At 37.6% G+C, this 16,964-nt stretch overlaps 1 protein-coding gene across 2 annotated transcripts in view; it reads right to left on the reverse strand.

Moving 5' to 3' along the window:
• Positions 1 to 16,964, reverse strand: part of USP14 (ubiquitin specific peptidase 14) — a 57,710-nt gene that overhangs the window by 22,152 nt on the left and 18,594 nt on the right. For both annotated transcript variants that reach the window (XM_004484210.5, XM_058277514.2), the window contains exons 4-5: positions 8,533 to 8,637; positions 7,015 to 7,118 (exon numbers count right to left, since the gene is read on the reverse strand). In XM_004484210.5, the coding sequence (XP_004484267.2) occupies positions 7,015 to 7,118; positions 8,533 to 8,637 (209 nt within the window). The remainder of the gene's footprint in view (positions 1 to 7,014; positions 7,119 to 8,532; positions 8,638 to 16,964) is intronic.

The following is a 16,964-nucleotide window of genomic DNA, read 5'->3' on the forward strand; positions in this document are numbered from 1 at the left end:
TTTATTTTTATTTATTTCTCTCCCCACCTACCCCAACCCCATCTGCTCCCTCGTGTCCATTTGCTGTGTGTTCTTCTGTGTCCACTTGCATTCTCAGTGGCACCGGGAATCTGTGTCTCTTTTTGTTGCATTATCTTGCTGAATCAGCTTTCCGTGTGTGAAGCGCCACTCTTAGGTGGGCTGTACTTTTTTCATGCAGGGCAGCTCCCCTTGCAGGGCACAATCCTTGCACCGGGGGGAGAGGGGCTCCCCTGCACGGGGGACGCCCCTGTGTGGCATGGCACTGCTTGCGCGCAGCAGGACTGACTGCACATGGGCCAGCTCACCATATGGGCCAGGAGGCCCTTGGGTTTGAACCCTGGCCCTCCTATATGGTAGGCGGACGCTCTATCAGTTGAGCCACATCTGCTTCCCTCCTAGTCTTTTCCAAATTGATAAATAAAAATTAAATGATATGGGAAATGTGAATATAACTGATAGAGTTAACAATGTATAATGAACTTTGTCTCCTACAAAAAGAGAACATCTTGTCTTTTCTACCACTTGTAAAATAATCACAATAATCAATTATACATCAGCTCAAAATTACAAATTCTATTTTCTAAAAACTAGAAATTACATAGGCCACAATCTTCGCACATGATGCAATAAATTAAATGTATAACATACATTTCCATGTATGTTTCTAACTCCATCAGCTAAATAACTTGGATAAAAATCTTGGGGCAGGATGTAAAGCAAATGGAAAGTTCATACACTACTGATGAAAATGTAAATTGGCACAACCAATTTAGAAAACTATTTGGCAAAATGCACTGACACTGAATACACACATACTTTATAACCCAGTGGTTCCACTGCTAGGTATATAGCCAACAGAAACATACACACTTCTGCCCCAAAAATCATATACTAAAATATTTAGAGTATATTTTTCTTAAGTCAAAAGCTGAAAATAACCCTAATAGTCAACAGAAAACAGATAACTAATTGTTAATATATTCACACAGGATACACTACACAGACTATGAATGAACCACAGCTACACACAACATGGATGAACCAAACACAATGAGCTAAACGTACATATAATCTGTACGTTTCTGTTCATAAAGAGCGCAAAACAGGAGAAACGCATCTGTGAGTTTAGAAGTCAGAACAATACGTACAAGTCTGGAAAGGATGGGAACAGTGACTAAGAAGGGGCATGTGAAGGGCTTTCTGTAGTGCTGGCAGGGTGCTGTTCTTCACCCACGTGAACATGGCTGTGTTCACTCTGGGACAATTCACTGATCCGCAGACTTATAATGTGTGCGCTTTTCTGTATGTTATAACAATTTACAAATAAACATGGCCAAAAGGAGACAAGAGATTTTACAATGATTTTTTGGGGGGTAACAATTTAGCAACAATTACCTAAAAAGTTAAAAGTATTCACTCTTATTTTATCTGCAACTGTTAGCAAGACAGTTCATCCATCTGCTCCATGAGATCTAAGCCCCCTCTCAATTAGAAACAGAGCAGGCATCACCATTCTAAAATCCTCAAAATTGGGGAAAGAACGATGGACTAAAATAAGACTTATTATTCTATTATCGATTTATTATTCTAGCAATGGAAGAACTTGTATTATTGATATAAAGGCAGTGGTCACCAGAAGTTCTGAGGGGAGGAAGAAGGAAGAATATCTGTAACACGGGGGGGCATTTTCAGGTTACTGGAATTGTCCTTCATGACATGCAACGACAGGCCATTATACATTTTGCCATAATCTATAAAATTGTGTAGGGCGGAGTGTAAACTATAAACTATAGTCCATGGTTAGCAGCAATGCTTCAATATGTGTTCATCAACTGCAACATATGTACCACGCTAATGAAAGATGTTAATGTGGGAAAGTGAGAGGGACGGGGAGTAGAGCACATGGGAATCCCTTATATTTTTTATGTAACATTTATGTAATCTAAAGTTTCTTTAAAAATAAAAACAAAACAAAACAAAAAATATTCACTCTTATTTATTAATGCAGCAATTCTGTTTCTAGAAATTGATTCTAAGCAATTACATGCATAAAAGATGTACTACACAACTGTTTGTCTCTAAGCGTAAAAAAGCAAAGGAGAGGAAGCGGATTTGGCCCAACAGATAGGGCGTCCGCCTACCACATGGGAGGTCCAGGGTTCAAACCCAGGGCCTCCTGACCCTTGTGATGAGCTGGCCCACGCGCAGTGCTGATGCGCGCAAGGAGTGCTGCGCCACTCAGGGGTGTCTCCTGTGTAGGGGAGCCCCACACGCAAGGAGTGCACCCCCTACGGAGAGCCACCCAGTATGGAAAACAGTGAAGCCTGCCCAGGAATGGCACCACACACGCGGAGAGCTGACGCAGCAAGATGACGCAACAAAGAGACACACAATCTTTTAAAAAAAAAAAGCAAAGGAGGAAAGGACAATATTAAGACTCTAGAACTGAACAGAAAAAATAACATCTTACTACACATATATTAAACTAAGAAAAACTAAAAAATACACAAACCTTTATTCTAAGTAATTACTTTCAACTTGTTCTTGACCAAAAAAACTTGAATAGCAGAAAAGTCTAATTATTTGATCTTCACTTCCTCTCTTCCATTTTTCAGCCATCTGACCAACCCATATGTCGGGATACTGAAACTACATCATACTCACATTTTACTTATACAACTTGAATACTATGCCCTTCACAAGGGAAAAAAATAAAAATATTTTGCATAGTGCAGGCAATCACACATGCCATTCCACTCAATGAACATATCCCCTAGATAGATATGATAAGAGATGGGACTTTTCTGTTCTGTCCAAATACCTCAGTTCTTGCATGCCTCTTATAAGCATCTCAAGTATTTAGTGAGATTCTAGAATTTAAACATATGTATTTTTCATGTTTTGTGACCCTTTAATTAAATGCAAACTACGTCATCTGGTGTTCAACGAAAAGAAAAACAACAATATGGTAACTGTTAACAGGAAAAGTGGCTATGCTGTGTTTAACTGACAGAAGACAGATGACTTGTCAGTCCCATTTGACAAAAACATGGCCATGTGATACTATCTTTTATGAGTAATTTACAGAATTCTACACAATTTTCATTCCAGGTTCTAAATTTTGAATCTAACTCCCATATTAAGATGAGAACTTATGGTTGGATAGCATCAAACTAAGCAAACTATCTGTGGCTATAATTTCCTGGTGCTTGCTGCCCTTCAGCTAATCCAGTCTATGTCCCTTGAACACTTTCTTTCTACCCTTCCCCTCCTCTCAAGAACCTGATCTATAAAAATTCTGCTAAGCATCTGTGAGGATAAACTGCAGCATCTCCAGTTGTAAAAAACCTTTCATGGAATCTTCCTCTCTTCTTTCAATCCTATTTTATCCATAAGTGCCATTTTCCCAAAGTTAAACCACTCTCATCCATGACATCTTGTATCAGTTATGTTAGTAAGTGCAAGGACTTCCATCCACTTGAAATCAAAATTATCTTTTGATTTCAAAAAAAAAACCAACACAGACTGAAAATCTTCCCTTCTTATACAAAACTCAGAGAAATAACACAGAAACATTTTTTAAAAATCTCTTTCGAATAGCCTAAAACTTATCCCCACTCCCCCCTAAAATAAATAAATTGGAAGTCCTGGACTTAAGTAAAACTGTCCCAACTAACTACCTACCTCGCTCAGATAATTTACAATCAGGACATAAGAGAATATGGTTGCATAAGTAAGTACACAAACTTTAGCAAACAAATGAGGGAAGATCAACTCTTACAACTAAAGAGAAGAGCTAAAAGACAAAGCAGGAGAACATCTTTAAATAAAAATACTGCAGACCCTTACAGAAATAAAAGCAATAATCACCTCTAAAAATTAAGAGAATTAAAAAGTAAGACCAGAAGGCTATGAAAAATACGCAGTTGTGAAACAAAGCTGAGGAACAAATCAGTGAAATGGAAGACAGAACTGAATGATTCCCCCAGAACACAGCACATAAAAATTAATAACTAAAAAGAATGGAAAAAAAAGTTAGAGACACATGAAAAACAGATCTAGAAATTCTAGTATCTAGAGTAGAAAAAAAGATTAGATAAAAAAGAAGAGAAGCGATATTTGAAGTAATAATAGCCAACAATATCCCAGAATTTAGGACAAGAATAGTCAGGCTGAAAGTGAAAGTGCCCACTAAGTGCTAAATAAAGATAGTCAGGCTGAAAGTGTCCACTGAGTGCTAAATAAGAGTAGTCAGGCTGAAAATGCCCACTAAGTGCTAAATAAGATTAAAAGAAAATGCACTCACACTTAGAAAGATAAATTGTTGGGAAACTTTGAAAAAGAAAACTAAAGAGAAAATCTTAAAGGGTATTAACAGAAAAGAATAAGAAGAAAGACTGACATCAGACCTCTCACCAGCAACCATGGACACACAAAAAGAACTAGAAACTACTGAAGGAAAATTAACTTTGACCTAGACTCTTGTACCAAATAAAATTATCATCTAAGGATAAGAGAATAAAAATTAAAGTAATATTTTGAGATATGCAAAAAATTTCAATAAGATTCTAGTAGGCAATGTTTGTAACAAGAAGGAAAATGAAACAAATATTAAAGAGTAAAATAATTAAAACCACTTTAGCTACCTAGTATCCAGAGGGCAATATGAATGTCAGTTCTCTCTGTAAAATCACTCTATTCTAGTTTTTGGCTGACTGACCGACCACTGTTAATGTCTCCCATCAAGCACATTTCCACATCCCACCCACCATGTGCCATACACTCCACCCTTATTGGATATACATACTATATTCTCTTTCCTCCAAACTCCACTTAAAGCTCTCTCCCTCACTGACTCCCACACTCCCCCTTCACCCCCACACCAGATTAATACTTCATTCATTCATTCATTCATTTTTAAGGAGTTACCAGGGATTGAACATGGAACCTCAAATGTGGGAGGTAGGTGTTCAACCACTGAGCTATATCCACTACCAATACTTGCCCAATTTAAATACTAATTACTCCAAGAAGTCTTCCCAGACTCTTTAGATGAGGTACCCTAACCTTGATAAATACTCTCACAACATCCTACATTTCCCATCAAAGCAGCCCTGAAACAGTACCTGTTTACTTAATAGTCTTCCTATATTAGGCTGTAAGTGCCTTGGAGATAGATACTATGACTCATTCACTAACACATCAGATGTATCTATGCAAGTTCTCACAAATACCTGACAATTATTCACTACAGAGAAATTCAGAAAACCTTCAGAGTTACTGTCAGGTTTCTGCATAATCCTTCTCTCTCCCCTCCTCAGTTCTATGAAAGCATTTCAAAAGCCACTAAGAGAAAAAAAGAAAATCAACATTCATAAAGATCCCTAGACTCCAGATTACATTTTCAAGAATTCTATTATACACTAAGAATTGTATCAAGACAGCTGTAATAAAATTAACCAGAATTAAATTACATTTTTTCCCAAAAAACACTCACTGAAGAAAAGGGATATTTATTTACAAACTATTTTATAGGTCCTTAAAATATAATTGTTCACTTTTTCCTTCATATAGTGGTATAAAAATAAAGTTTATTTCTTTTCAAAATCATTAAAGCATAATGATAGATATATAGATCAATAGAATAGAATTGAGAGTCCAGAAACTCTTACATTATAGTTAACTGATTTTCAACAAAGGTACCAAAAAAATTCAATGGGGAAAGAATAGACTTTTGAACAAATGGTGCTGGAACCACTGGATATCCACATGCAAAAGAATTGTTAGACCCTTTCATCACACCATACACGAAAATTAAAACTAGAACACAGACCTAAATATAATCACTAAAACTATAAAACTCTTAGTGAAAAACATAGCAGTAAATATTCATAACTGAAAATTATACAAGGATTTCCTACAATACCAAAAGTACAAGCAAGGGAAAATGGATAAATTAAACTACATCAAAATTAAAACTTTTGTGCTGCAAACAATACTATCACTGAAGTGAAAAGGTAACTCACTGAATAGAAAAAATTATTTAAAAATTGTCTATTAAGGGACTTGTATCCAGAACTTATATAAAGAACTCTTATTAAATCAATAAAAAAAAGAAAAAATCATTCCATTAAAATAGGGAAAAAGAACATGAATAGACATTTCTCCAAAGATATACAAATGGCCAATAAGCACATGAAAAGAGGCTAACATCTTTAGTCCTTCAGGAAATGTAAATGAGAACCACAATAAGATGTCACTTCACACCAACTAGAATGGTATAATAGACACTAACAAGCGCTAGCAAGTATGTGGAAAAACCGGAACACTCTTATACTAGTAATAAGAATATAAAATGGTGTAGCCACTCTGGAAAACATTCTAGGAGTTCTCATAAATATTAAACAAAGATTTAGCATATAACCCAACAATTCTACTCCTAGATACATCTAACCAAGAGAAATGAAAACAATCATCAACATAAAAATTTGTATACAAATGTTCATATTAGCATTTTTATATAGCCAAAAAAGTGGAAATAACTATAAGTGGATGAATGGAAGAACAAAGTGTGACATAGCCAAATAATGGAATAATATTCAGCCATAAAAAGGAATGAAGCACCGATACATGTTAAAATGGATGAACTTTGAAAATATTATGCTAAGTGAAAGAAGTCTGTCACAAAAAGACCACAAAATATATGGTTGCATACATGTGAAATGTTCAGAATACGCACTTCTATAGACTGAAAGCAGAATAATGGCTGTCTAGGGCTTCTTTAGGGGTGAGAAATACAGTCAAAAATTAGATTGTGATGATGGTTGTATTAACAGAAGGTACTGAACTGCACACATTAAATGAATGAATTGTATGTTAAATTAAATGTATCACTGTAGAGATTTTTTAAAAACCACACAAAACAACACTATTCACCCAGATGTGAACATCCCTTACCCAAAGAAGACTTAAAACTCCTCTCTTCAGTCTTACCTTTTAAGGGCATCTTTGAGTTCAGGCACAGACCGGATACACTGAACTGTGGCATTCATGTAACAAGTGTTACCAAGATTTGTCAATCCACATGGTAATTCCATCTGCATTGATTAAAATGATAAAAATGATTATTTTATAAAGTGACATGGCAAGTATAAAATCACTAAAGTTTGGATTTTGAAGCAAGCACCATTTATCAGCTATAACTAACTCTTATTCCACTTTTACACTAAAGTAACGATGCTTTATTTCCCCCACCAAAATATTTTACTTGCATCCTGTTGACAATCATTGTTATAGTTGCCTTCTTGAAAATAAAAACAGAACGATCATTTCAGTACTGCCTTCCTCATAGACTTAGAGAATAGAATAGCACAATACACATAGAAACACTTCAAGGGAAAAAAAAAAACTATGGCACTACATAAATGCTGGGTGGTAAAGAAATAACATTTAGCACATACATTTTGGTCAGTTTCTAAACTGATTTTGTATTTAACTTAAGGATAAAATATATGCATTTTCAACATGTAGGGTTTCAAGAATTTAAACATCCCAGCAATTAAACTACTTCGCCTCTGTGAGCTTGTTTCCTTATGAAACAGTAAATAGTGTTACAATCTACCTGACACAAACTTATCACAGATGTTAACTTTGTGTGTATGTAGTCTACAAAAACCCTCATCTATAAAAAAGATTATAGTATCTATACCTCATAGTTTTGAGTCTTACAAGAACAAGCCCTAAACCATAAACTTTTTGTTTACTGTTTAATATAAATTAAACCTAAGTAAATTTAGTTGGAACTTAGAAAAGCAATAATAAAGTGTACCAAAAAAAAAATGCCAATTTTATGAATTATCTGACTTTAGGACTCCCTCAAGCCAATTTGAAAAATAATCTCCCATTAACTGCTCTGAAATACACCTTGACATTAACAATTGAATTTTCTAAATATTTTTTTTTTTTTAAGATTTACTTTTTTATTTATTTCTCTTCCCTTCCCCAACTCCCACATTGTCTGCTCTCATGTGTCCATTTGCTGTGTGTTCTTCTGAGTCCACTTGCATTCTCAGTGGCACCAGGAATCTGTGTCTCTTTTTTATTCCGTCATCTTGCTGCATCAGCTCTCTGTGTGCACAGCACCACTCCTGGGCAGGCTGCGCTTTTTTCATGAGGGCTGGCTCTCCTTGCAGGGCGCACTCCTTGCATGTGGGGCTCCCCTACATGGGGGACACCCCTGCATGACATGGCACTCCTTGTGCGTGGCGTGGCACTCCTTTTGTGTGGCATGGCACTCCTTGCGTGCAGCAATAATGCATGTGGGCCAGCTCACCACATGGGCCAGGAGGCCCTAGGTTCAAACCCTGGACCTCTTATATGGTAGGCAGATGCTCTATCAGTTGAGCCACATCCACTTCTCATCTTCAAAATATTTAGGTGCTACTTTCTGAAAGAAATCTTAATAACTGTCCTTAGAAAATGAGTAATCATATGAAATATGGTATGTCTTACAGCAGATGCTAACTGTTCTTCTGTCATGTCTTCCACGAAGACAGTTTTGGCTGAAGGTTCCTCAGGAAGAGCATCTGCTGACCCCATCATTAGTAGAGTAATTCCCTGTTTAAGAAAAGGGGGGGGGGGTACGGATTTCATGAAAATCCTTAAAAGTTTATAATGTTTATGCCCAGTAAAGAAACCAGACAGAAGAACAAACATTGCATGATTCTATTTATATAAAATATCCAAAAAAGGCAAATCTATAGAGAAAGAAAGTAGATTAGTAGTTGTCTAGGGCTGGAGGAGAAAATAAAGACTCATATTAAAGAACGCAAGCCTTCTTTCTGGAGTGATGGAAATATCCTAAAATTAGACTGCGGTGACGGTTACACAATTTTGTAAAAATACTAAAACATTCAAGGAATAGTTAAAATTTTAAAAATTAAAGTACAAGTGTGGGTGCCTGGGGCTGGGCAGAGATCACCTGCTTGCCTGCAAAAGAGAATGATACTTTTTCGAATAATTGAACTCCTATGACTTCATTGTGATGGCAATTAAGTGACTGTATAAAATTACCCTAATTTATAAACTGCCCATTAAAAGTGGGTGAATTTATATGTGAATTTTACCTCAAAGCAGGGAAAAATATTAATATTGCCATAAAAAAAGGATAATGTTTACAATATTGGGGAAGAGAGATACCTCAATTGATTAACTTTTACTGGCATCATTTCTTCCCAAAGCAAATAATCTAACCACTGATAAGATTCTTTCTTATAAATGTCTATTTTTTAACTGGAACAATTCTTTACATTTGGATATAAATATTGTCAGAGCACTGAAATCTCCATTAGAAAACATCAAACCACACAGGAAATTATTTCAAGATATCTAATTTTACAATTCTATACATTATTAACCTAAGTGAATAACTACATTTAATTAATATTCAATACATGTGTAACATTCCATACAAAAGAAGAACAATGAAAACGCTGTTACCCCAAATCTCATAATTCTGATGTCTAACCATTATCTTACTTAATATCTTCATTGCAAAGCTTGAACACATGAGAAAAGGAAAGGGTGGGTCCAGATACAGGGGTTCAAGAAAATATCCAGGAGGAAAGGAAAAAAAAAGGCAAAGAAGATAAAAATATTCAAATAAGGCTTAAAATCAGGAAAACACTCAAATAGTAAGGTCTACAAATTCATAGTATTATGAGTGCCTCTAATGAAATCCAATAACCTTCACTCTATCACCATTTATAAATACATATTTTTTAAAGATTTATTTTATTTATTTATATCCCCCCCATGCAGCTTGCTTGCTGTCTGATCTCTGTGTCCATTCGCTGCGTGTTCTTCCGTCTGCTTATCTCTCTTTGTTGCGTCATCTTGCCATGCCAGCTCTTTGAGGCGCGGGCTAGCCTGCCTTCACAAGAAGGCCCTGGGAAGTGAACCCAGGGCCTCTCATATGGTAGACGGGAGCCCCATCAATTGAGCCACAGATGCTTCCGTATCACCATTTATTTTTGTATATATTTTTAAAGATAATGGCGAAGTCAACCAAGCCATCACTAAAGAATACTTTTCCAAAGAAAACTGTCCGAGAAAATCAAATAAAAAAAAAAAATACAGTATGGGAGCAGATGTGGCTCAAGCAGTTGATCACACATTTCCCACATGGGAAGTCCCAGGTTCAGTTCCCATTGCCTCCTAAAGAAGACAAACAACAAGCAGGCATGAGCAAAAACAATGAGCAGACAAGCAAAAACAAATGAGCAGGGGAAAAACATGGCTCAAAGAATTGAGCACCTGCCTCCCACATGGAAGGTCTGGGGTTCAGTTTGTAGTGCCTCCTAAAGAAAAAGCAAACAGACAATGAGCAGACAACAAGCAAAAACAACAAGCAGACAGGCAAGCAAGACATGGTGGTAGTGGGGGGTAATACACTAGCAATAATTTGTTAGAAAACACAATAGAAAAGACTCAATTCATATTAGCAAATAAATACCAAAGAGCAAACATAAGAAACAGGTAATGCTTTAAATTATAAAGCTTTACCTAAGGATGAAAAAAAAACAACCTTTACTTACTGAGGGACATTAGAGGTTTCTAGACTGGAAAAATTATTATAAAGATATAATTCTAAATTATTAAATAATTTTAATTAAATTCTTCTTTGGAATATTACAGAATGATTCTTCACAGAGCAAATTATACCCATGACAATACCCAAGAAAGATCTGAAAAAATAATAAAAGGAGAGTCGAATTATGAGATATGAAAATAAAGCCATTTAAAATTATCAGGGAAACAGTTTACACAATGAAGGATGTTGAGGAAAAACTGGATAATAATTTAGGAAAAACTATCACATTCTCATCTCATGGCATTCCATACCCAAAATTTAAATTTAAAGATTTAAATGTAAAACAATGAAACAAGTAATTACAAAAACATGTGAGTGAACAAAAAAATTCTGAAATGATGTAAGATTTTCTAAAATTTACATTTTAAAAAATTGAAAGGACTGATATTACTACATAAATCTTTAAAACTTCTGTGAAATATGACCATAATAAAACAGAAAAGGACAAATTAGAAAAAAAATTGTACCATGTATGATAAACACTTAAAAACCAAATGCATAAGAAAAGAAATTCAAAATAGAAAAATGGGCAAAAGAGATCAGAGAAAACAAAAAAAGGCTTTAAATTAATTAAGTAAACTTCTACTTTCTTTTTTTAGGAAAAAAGATAAATTGAAAGCAAAGTATGTAGAAAAGAGGAAATAAAGCAAAGTGAGGAAATCAGTAAAATAAATGAGCAAAAGTTCTAGATTAGCCAGGTTTGAAAAAGAACTATTGGAGGACATACAGTACCAGATTTCAAGACTAATATAAAGCTTCAATTAGATGGGGCAGGGATTGGTATTAGGGTAAGTGTACAGATATACAAACCAGTGGAAGAGAATACAATCCAGAAATAGATGCATATATGGGTCAACTGATTTTTGACAAAGGGGCCAAATTACAATGGGATAGTTTTTTTTTTTCCAACAAAACAGTGTTTGAACAGAATGTTCATGTGGAAAAAAGAAACCTCAAACATTTCTTCAGCACAAATACTAGAACTCAAAACAGATCATATATCCAAAAGTAAAAGCTGAAACTCTATAAATGTTCTAGAAGAAAACTGAAGAAAATCTCATGTGACTTTAGCAGAGGTGAAAATTTCTTAGGACATAATAATAGAAGAAAAAAATTAATAAATTAAACTTCACAGACTTCTCCCACAGACGTGGAGAAAATATTCACAATATTTCTCCCACAGACTTACAGAAAATATTCACAATACATGTATCTCACACAAAGAACTTGTATCCAATATATAAAATTAACATTTAAAACTCAATTATAAGAAACCAAGTAGGGAGTGGATGTGGCTCAAGTTATTGGGCTTCCATATCCCATGAGACGACCCGGGCTCAATCCCTGGGGCCTGCTGGTGAAGGCGTGCCCACATGGCAAACCATGCAGCAAGATGATGACACAACAAAAAGAGAGGCGAAGGGGAGAGTCAAGGCAAGATGCAACAGAAACCAGGGACTGAGGTGGCGCAAGTGACAGGGAAACTCTCTCCACATCAGAGGTCCCCAGGATCGAATCCCGGTGAATCTAAAGGAGAAAAATGGAACGACAAAAAGAGAAATAGACACAGAAGATCAAATAGTGAATGGACACAGACGGCAAAAAAAAAAAAAAAAGCAGGGTGGGGAGAGGGGAGAGGAGGGAGGGGGGAAAAAAGAAACCAAGTAATCCAATTAAAGAATAGACACAAGATTTAAATAGACATTTGGCAAAACTAAGTAAACAAATGACCAATAAGCTGATGAAAAGATATTCACCATCATTGGTCATCAGAGAAATGTAAGCTAAAACCACAATAAAATATCACTAAATACCCACCGAACTAAATTAAAAAAGACTGACAGCATCAAATGTCGGTAATGATGTACAGCAACTAGAACTCTCAGACATTGCTCATGGGAACATAAAATAGTACACTATGCAAAGTGTTTGGCATTTTCTTATGAAGTTAAACGTATACTTTAAAAAGACACAGCACATTACATTTAGAGGAACAAAAATAAGAACAGCAATGATGCAAGTAAAAAGACAATAGAAAGACAACCTTAAAGTATTGAAAGAAATTGTTGTTGTGGTTTGAAGCTGTATGTACCCCAGAAAAACATGTTCTTAAATTTAATCCATTCCTGTGGGTATAAAATTCATTGTAAATAGGACATTCTATTTTTTTTTTAAAGATTTATTTATTTATTTAATTTCCCCCCCTCCCCCGGTTGTCTGTTCTTGGTGTCTATTTGCTGCGTCTTGTTTCTTTGTCCGCTTCTGTTGTCGTCAGCGGCGCAGGAAGTGTGGGCGGCGCCATTCCTGGGCAGGCTGCTCTTTCTTTTCACGCTGGGCGGCTTTCCTCTCGGGCGCACTCCTTGCGCGTGGGGCTCCCCTACGCGGGGGACACCCTGCGTGGGGTGGCACTCCTTGCGCGCATCAGCACTGTGCATGGCCAGCTCCACACGGGTCGAGGAGGCCCGGGTTTGAACCGCGGACCTCCCATATGGTAGACGGACGCCCTAACCACTGGGCCAAAGTCCGTTTCCCAGGACATTCTAAAGAGGTTATTTTAGTTAAGGTATGTGTGGACTGGCCCAATCAGGATGGGTCTTATTCCTATAGTCCTTTATAAAAGAGATGAATTCAGACATGAGGGAGAAAAGCCACAGAGGAAACAGCCAGAAACTGAAATCAAAGAAACTAGGAAAAGAATGGACAGGCCAGGAAAGGCTGCAAACTGCCATGTGACAAGCTAAGGACCAAGGGTCACCAGCAGCCAGCCCCAGAATGCCACAGACTTGGGGAGAAAGCACTGCCTGGACGATGCTTTGATTTGGACATTTTCTTAGCCTCAAAACCATGAGTGAATAAATTCCCATTGTTTAACCCAACCCATTTCATGGCATTCGCTTAAGCAACTAGGAAACTAAAACAAGTGTGAATCTAGAATTCTATACCTATCAAAAATTCCCTTCAAAAATTAAGGTGACATAAACAGTTTTTTAGAAAAACAAACATAAAGAAAATAAATAGCAGACCTGCCCTGCAATAACTATAAAGGAAGTTTTTCAGACAGAAGAAAAAAATCAGATAGAAATCTGTACAAAGGTCTGAAGAATGCCAAATGATAAATACGGGTTTTCTACATTTGTAATCTCTTTTTAAAAACTGCCCCTACTTCACACCATATATAAAAATTAACTCTAAATCGATCAAAGACCAAAGAGGTAAAACCAAAAGTCACTTAGATTTGGTAGTGATGGATAGGACACCAAAAGCAGAAGGAGCGAGAAAAAAAGAATACTAAATGGCTTTATCAAAATTAAAAATTTTGGGGAAGCGGACTTGGCCCAAAGAATAGGGCCACATGGGAGGTCCGCGGTTCAAACCCCGGGCCTCCTTGACCCATGTAGAGCTGCCCCATGCACAGTGCTGATGTGCGCAAGGAGTGCCCTGCCATGTAAGGGTGTCCCCCGCATAGGGGAGCCCCACGCACAAGGAGTGTACCCCGTAAGGAGAGCCACCCAGCGCGAAAGAAGTGCAGTCTGCCCAAGAACGACGCAAACATGGAGAGCTAACACAACAAGATGATGCAACAAAAAGAAACACAGATTCCCGGTGCCACTGATAAGGAGAGAAGCAGTCAGAGAAGAACACACAGAGAATGGACAGAGAGAGCAGACAACTTGGGGGGGGTGAGGAAGGGAAGAGAAATAAATAAATTTAAAAACCGTTAAAAAAATAAAAACAAAAAATTTTGAAACATTTAGACATTTCTCCAAAGAAGATAAACAAATGGCAAATAAGCACATGAAAAGAAGCATTAACATCATTGATCATCAGAGAAATGCAACCCAAAACCACAATGAGAGTCACATTGTGTCACTAGGATGACCAATATTCAAAATGAAAAAAAGAGCAGAAAAAAATTGTTGGTGAGTATGGGGAAAAATTGGAACTTTTTAAAAATTATTTTTATTGTCTTCTTTTTTTACACAGATTACAAAGATCACACAAAATGCTACATTAAAAAATATGAGGGGGTACAACCAGCAATATGGCAGCAGAGTAAGGAGCTCCTAGAGTCAGCTCCTGCTACAGGGCAGTTAGCAAACACCCACAGCTAACTGGAGCTGGGTGAAGCACATCCTTGAAGGAGTGGAAGGAGGAGACTCGTTAGTAGAGCCCTCCATGCCCTGGAGGCTGGTGCCCATCCTCCACTGGAGGCATAAGCCGCCACAAAAAAAAGGGAAGGAAGAGACAGGTGGGCACAAACTTCAGCTACTGATGAGTAAATTCAGCGGGCTAAAGTATAATCCTGAGAACAGCTGAAGTTTGAGCCTGTCCAAGTCAGAAAAGGCCGGTAGCCGCCATCTTAACACCGCGCCTGGCACGAGGGGAAGCAGGGTAGACTGAAAATCACAGTGCTGGTGGGAACTGGCTTCCTTCATTCCAGATCAGATTGCAACTCTAGCTGAAGCCCTAGCAGGGAGGAAACTGGGGGAACCTGTGCCAGCCTCTCTGGGAAATTACCGGCCAAGCCGCAGAGGCCAGTGACTCTCCTACTTTGGCAGCGCGAAGCTGCCCCAGAGATAATCTGTGGCTGGAACTAGAAGCTCCATTTCCCAAAAACAGGGGAGGAGGAGATGGTCAGCTACTGACTTTGGCTACTGATTGGTAGACTCAGCTGGCTAAGGTATAACCCGGGGAACAGCTAGGGTGTGAATCTGTTCAAGGAGGAATGAGGCTGGTAGCTGCCATTTTGACTCCGGCCCCAGCCTGAGGGGAAGCCCAGTTGACTGAAAATCAGTGATGGTAGGAACCGGTTTCTTTCACCCAGATCAGCCTGCAGCCCTAGACTAGGCTCAACCCCACCTCTGGCGGGGAGGAGGCTGGTGGGCCCTGCACCAGCTTATCCAGGTAACTGCAGGTACATTTGGCTGACACAGACTGAATAATACAAAGTCTACGGGGGCAACTGCAGTCATCTCGGACCCACACTGCTTAGAATGCTGCCCACACCTGCAGCTCTATCCCTGCCCCAGGCAGGGAAGAGGGGCGTGAAGCCTCATAGTCTCTCTGGCCAACTACAGTCTACGCTTGCATGACTTGGATTATTCCACAGACTTGTGACTCTGTCCTACCCCTGGCAAAGGAGAAAGGTGGGAGAAGCTTCTTCAGTCCCTGGGGCAATGAGAGCAACTTGAGCCTCCACAGCTTATAAAGGCACCAACTACATCCTTGGCTCCTACTGCACAACCAGCAGGTAAGAAAGGGTAAGAAGCCCTTTAGAGAAAAACTGCACCCAGAATAAATACTGTAGTAAGCAAGATGCCAAGATACCAACAAAAACTTACAATCCACATCAAGAAACAGAAGATATGGCCCACTTAAAGAACAAGGTAAGCCTCTGGATCACATAAAGGAGTTGAGACAACTAATCACAGATGTTCAAACAAATCTCCTTAATAAACTCAATGAGATGGCTAAAGAGATTAAGGATACTAAGAAGACAGTGGATGAACACAGAGAAGAATTTGAAAGCATACAGAGAAAAATAGCAGATCTTATGAGAATGAAAGGCACAATAAATGAAATTTAAAAGAACATTGGATGAGGTACATGGGAACCTCTTATGTTTTTTAATGTAACATTTTGTATGATCGATTTATCTTTTAAAAAAGACAATAATAATTAAAACAAAACAAAACAAAAACACTGGAATCATATAATAGCAGATTTGAGGAGGCAGAAGAAAGGATTGATGAGCTTGAAGAAATCGCCTCTAAAAGTGAACATACAAAAGAACAGATGAAGAAAAAAATGGAAAAAATTGAAAAAGGTCTCAGGGAACTTAAAGACAGCAAAAAACGTGCAAACATACGTGTCATGGGTGTTCCAGAAGAAGAGAAGGGAAAAGGGGCAGAAGGAATATTTGAAAAAATAATGGTAGAAAATTTCCCAACCCTATTGAAGGACATAGATATCCATGTCTAAGAAGCACAATGTATTCCCATCCGAAAAAAATCCATATAGACCAACTCCAAGACACAAACTCAGAATGTCAAATGCCAAAGACAAAGAGGGAATTCTGAGAACAGCAAGAGAAAAGCAATGCATAACATACAAGGGATACCCAATAAGATTTCTCACCAGAAGCCATGGAGGCAAGAAGACAGTGGTATAATATATTTAAGATACTATAAGAGAAAAACTTCCAGTCAAATCTTATAACCAGCAAGATTGTCTTTCAAAAATGAAGGCGAGATTTAGAGTATTCACAGATAAACAGAAACTGAGAATTTCT

This window comes from Dasypus novemcinctus, chromosome 16 (assembly GCF_030445035.2).
Source record: "Dasypus novemcinctus isolate mDasNov1 chromosome 16, mDasNov1.1.hap2, whole genome shotgun sequence".
In the NCBI taxonomy this organism is placed as follows: domain Eukaryota; kingdom Metazoa; phylum Chordata; class Mammalia; order Cingulata; family Dasypodidae; genus Dasypus; species Dasypus novemcinctus.